Here is a 3,880-nt window from a genome sequence, read left to right as displayed (position 1 = left end):
TTTCTCGAATCTTGATGTCTGTTTCTGTGTGAGATTACATTCAGACTGCATCCATGTCCACATAACTTTTCAGTTGACAGCCACTGAAGGCACATGATGGGATGCCTCATCCAGCCTACAGGCTGAATATCCTGGCATGTTTGAACCTGTGACCTTGCTGCTGGAGGACATGAAGAAGAATGGCTGTTTTTTCTTTTCATCTCCTGGTAGCAGTACAGTATCGGCCTGTGTTATCCCCCTTTCCCCCCTGGTTTTGATGTCTCCCACGACCAGCTGAGGTGCAGATTTCGCAGGTTGGAGGATGGAAATCTGTGTGGATGCAGGCAGCTCTGCGCCCGCATCTTCTGCTGCGGGACGTTTGTCTCAAACTATGACCCAATCGTTGGATGTTGCGTACTTTGAGCTCCTCCTCGTCCGAAGCAGCGTCAAGTGAGATAGAGAAAAGCAGAAAGATCCCGGAAACTGGGCAGATTTCACTTCAGAATAATAGTTCATCCATCCTTATTAGAATTATGACTCATTCAAAGCAGTCTAAACATGACTGTAATCACTCTGGTTAAATTTCGTTTAACCAAACGGTGAAAACGTGTAGGAACATGAGGAATACTCTGTACACTCAAGAATGCTATTGTTAATTTTAGAGCTTATTTGCGGTTTTTAATATCTTGAATTTCTAATTTAGTTCATACATTAAAAAGCAGGAAAGATCATTCCTTTTTAGCGTGAAGCCTTCACCAAACCCCACAATCAGGTAGTGCATAAACACTCTTATCTTTGTCTAATTTGTCTCTTATGTTTTAAGTTATTATTTTCCAGTATTTTTATTTTTCGACCAAGTTCATCAGTTGGCTTCTTAATTAGATCGATATAAGAATAATTTAATTTGAAATTGTCCACTCTTTAATGCTGTTTTAATCTAAGATTTCACTGATTTTTTTATTTTATATATATATATATATATATATATATTGAAACTCTTCATACATTGCTAACTTAATGCTTTGTGGCCTTAACTGGTATCACAACCCAGTCTCACGTAACACAATAACGCTAAAGAGGAGCACACTGTCTATTGTAAAATCACCACATAACAACACACTTGCATTGCATTTAACTGGCAAATAAGTTTTGCCAAAGGCATTTGGAGATTGGAGGGGTTCACTTGTGGTGGTCAAATGACTTTCAAGCTGAAGAGCTGAGCTCTTTTCTCCTGCTGTGCACTGATGATTTAAAGCAACCTGTCTTTGAAATGTCTTTTTTTTTGCCTCAGCTCAACACCCAAACCACATTTCCTACTGAAATACTTTGAAAGTCGTGCAGCGTGGCAGAAAAAAATTACGGATAATAATGACGGATACACAAAACAGCATTTTTCTCTTTTCTGATTATTTTCGCATTTTACTTTAGACTAGGCCTGGGTATGAGGGCTCCAGCAGGTCTTTTTTGTTTCGTACACAGAACTGGAACATAATAAGTAGCTGTTTTCCTATCTTTCTTTGGCCTTTTTTTCTTGAATAAACAGGCAATAGACAAAACTAAATCATATTCTCTGAAGAATGTGACTTAGTTTGCAGTCCTTGAAAGTCCTGATTAGTAAACAGAAGTCCGCGTATGAACGCATTTGCATATAATCGCTTTTCTTTTGAAAAGTTATACCGGAAACGACCTGTTTCCATTCAAAGAGCTTCACAGCGGTCCCATCCAGCTCATGCTTGGAAAGCAGCGTTGAGTTCACTTTGCCCGGTGCGCACTGAGGACTCGCAGGGGGTCAGGGAGCTCCAGCATCCCGCGGACTGAGCACCAGAGCAAAGCGGCGGGGACCCGAGCAGCTGCCCTGCGGCTCAGACTGCAACCGTCACCGGGACCGGAGGAGGGGAGAGCCGTGGAAGGAAAGCGGGGGCAGCTGTGCTTACTGTCCGGACTCAGATGAACAGGCAAGAGCCAGCAGAGGAAAAATCGTTGAATAAGATTATAGCGATCATACCGAGATGAAAGCGGCAGAGAGACATACCAGCATGACCGCGGAGAAGCTGAACGGGGACATGAAGCGGAGGCCGAGCTATCCCGGCGAGCTGCGGGCCAAGCACGCCAACATGTCAACTAAGATCTGGGTGAAAGTGGCGATGGCGATCGCCTATTTCCTCTGCGTGTCCGTGGCTGCGTTCATCCTGGTTATTTACTATGTGTTTTTCTGGACACCCGACAAGCCGGGTAACGGCACTAGCACCGAGGCACCGAACCGCACCGAGTGCGCGCCGAGGTTAGGATGACTAAAACCGCACGCGCACATCTTATAGGTGACTGCACACACCTGACAGGAGTCTGCAGCGAGGTGGGGAGGGGACGGAGCTGACAACAGCCAGAGTTTAGGAAACGAGCCGAGGACCTGAAGGAGGACAGAGGGGGGCAGGAGCGTCTGTGTTCCGCATGCAGGATGCAGGTGGGGGGGGGGTTATTTTCCATCTTCTCCAACACCCCCTGAGGTTTTTCCCTTTTCACAGACCCACAGCTCACGTCTCGCCTCACTTTCCAGCAAGAGAATATCTCACATACACACAAAAAATTGACTTTTTCCTCCCCGTTTTTGACTCTTTCTTGGGATATTTGTGTATAAATGGAGGTTCGTGTTAAATTCTTTAAGCCATGGGCGGATTCTGATTTGCTGAGCTCCTGGGCACAGACGTGCAAAAGGCCCCTTCATGCCATGGTGACACCACTGACATTTTGCAGGTAAACCAGATGTCTTTAAAAGCTCCTGCAGCTAAATTTCAGCATTCAGTTCTCAGTGGTGATGCAGAGAAGCTGCCGGGGTCTCAGATCCCACAGCTTCCTGCCACACTCACCTGAGTAGATAAAACAGTTCAAACTAAATTTAAATACTTTATTGATCCTGTAAATGACTGAATTAGTATTCTAAGAGTTGTGTTAATTGCTTTCATGATTTTCTTCCTTTTACCGCTCTAAAATGCAGAGACTTAAGAATACATTTGATTTTGGAACCGGGTGGCTAATTTCAGTCTAGGTGCATGTCACACATTTTAGCATTGGTTAGAAAAATGGATCATATTCACTGCAGCAGAATCAGAGTTAACACATTAAATCAATTGCTGACACTTTATTTAGAGATTCAGGTGTGTTGTGCTTAAAGCTGCTGATGAAACTGAAGTAGAAGTCCCTTAGACATGCAGCGATGCTCCCTACGAACTGAATTTTGATGTGTATAATCAGAGGACTCTGAAGCAGGATCTGTGCCCAGTTGGGCCCCACAGTAATCTGTCCGTGCTTTAACTCTTTCATGTTCTTTCCTGCCTGCTTCTGAGCTGAAAACTTAGATTAAGACACTCATGAACACATCTCGGGACCCCGAGTTCTAAAGCGGGTTGAAAACATTCACCTGGAATCTTATAACCTCTGTAGAAACTTGTTAGCCCCCTAAACTCCAAATATCCTACAGCACCGCCTCTGAAAAAGCCCTTCAGGACTTCCACCTCTCTGCACTAACGGAGACCACCTTTTCAACATTTGCCTGTAGCAGAATTACTGACTTTTCTCTTTCTTTCCACAGCAGGATGCTGCTTTTATTCAGGTATCAGAAGGAACTTAAAACCAATATTGTATTGTAGCGGACGTAGCCTAAACTGTGATCTCCAGTAGTTGTGTTAAAAGCAAGGCGCGCTCTCAGTGTTAGCAGCAGTGTTTTTAGTCTCGCATTGCCTCACAGAATGAGCATCAATATTCAACGCAGTGTCACGTTGGTACCTCTGCCAGATGACAGTTTGTCCACCTCACGTCATAATTTAGGCTACAATCCTTGAATCTATTAGACTGTTTTATTTAGAATGAGAATTTACTGTTATGATATGATAAACTATGCATTTAC

The 3,880-nt window shown here is 43.9% G+C and overlaps 1 protein-coding gene across 1 annotated transcript; it reads left to right on the top strand.

Annotated features, from left to right (window-relative positions):
* The first annotated feature begins 1,705 nt into the window (after nt 1–1,705).
* LOC140314041 (putative transmembrane protein INAFM2) lies at nt 1,706–3,880 on the top strand. The gene has a single exon (XM_072392064.1). It carries the CDS (start codon nt 1,989–1,991, stop codon nt 2,268–2,270), a length of 282 nt encoding a protein of 93 aa, XP_072248165.1. The 5' UTR covers nt 1,706–1,988; the 3' UTR covers nt 2,271–3,880.

The sequence above is a fragment of the Leuresthes tenuis genome, unplaced genomic scaffold (genome assembly GCF_036924035.1).
Source record: "Leuresthes tenuis unplaced genomic scaffold, fLeuTen1.0.hap1 SCAF_9, whole genome shotgun sequence".
Classification (NCBI taxonomy): Eukaryota; Metazoa; Chordata; class Actinopteri; order Atheriniformes; family Atherinopsidae; genus Leuresthes; species Leuresthes tenuis.
Note: the sequence above shows the minus strand (reverse complement) of the source record. Positions and strands in the feature narration are given on the sequence as shown.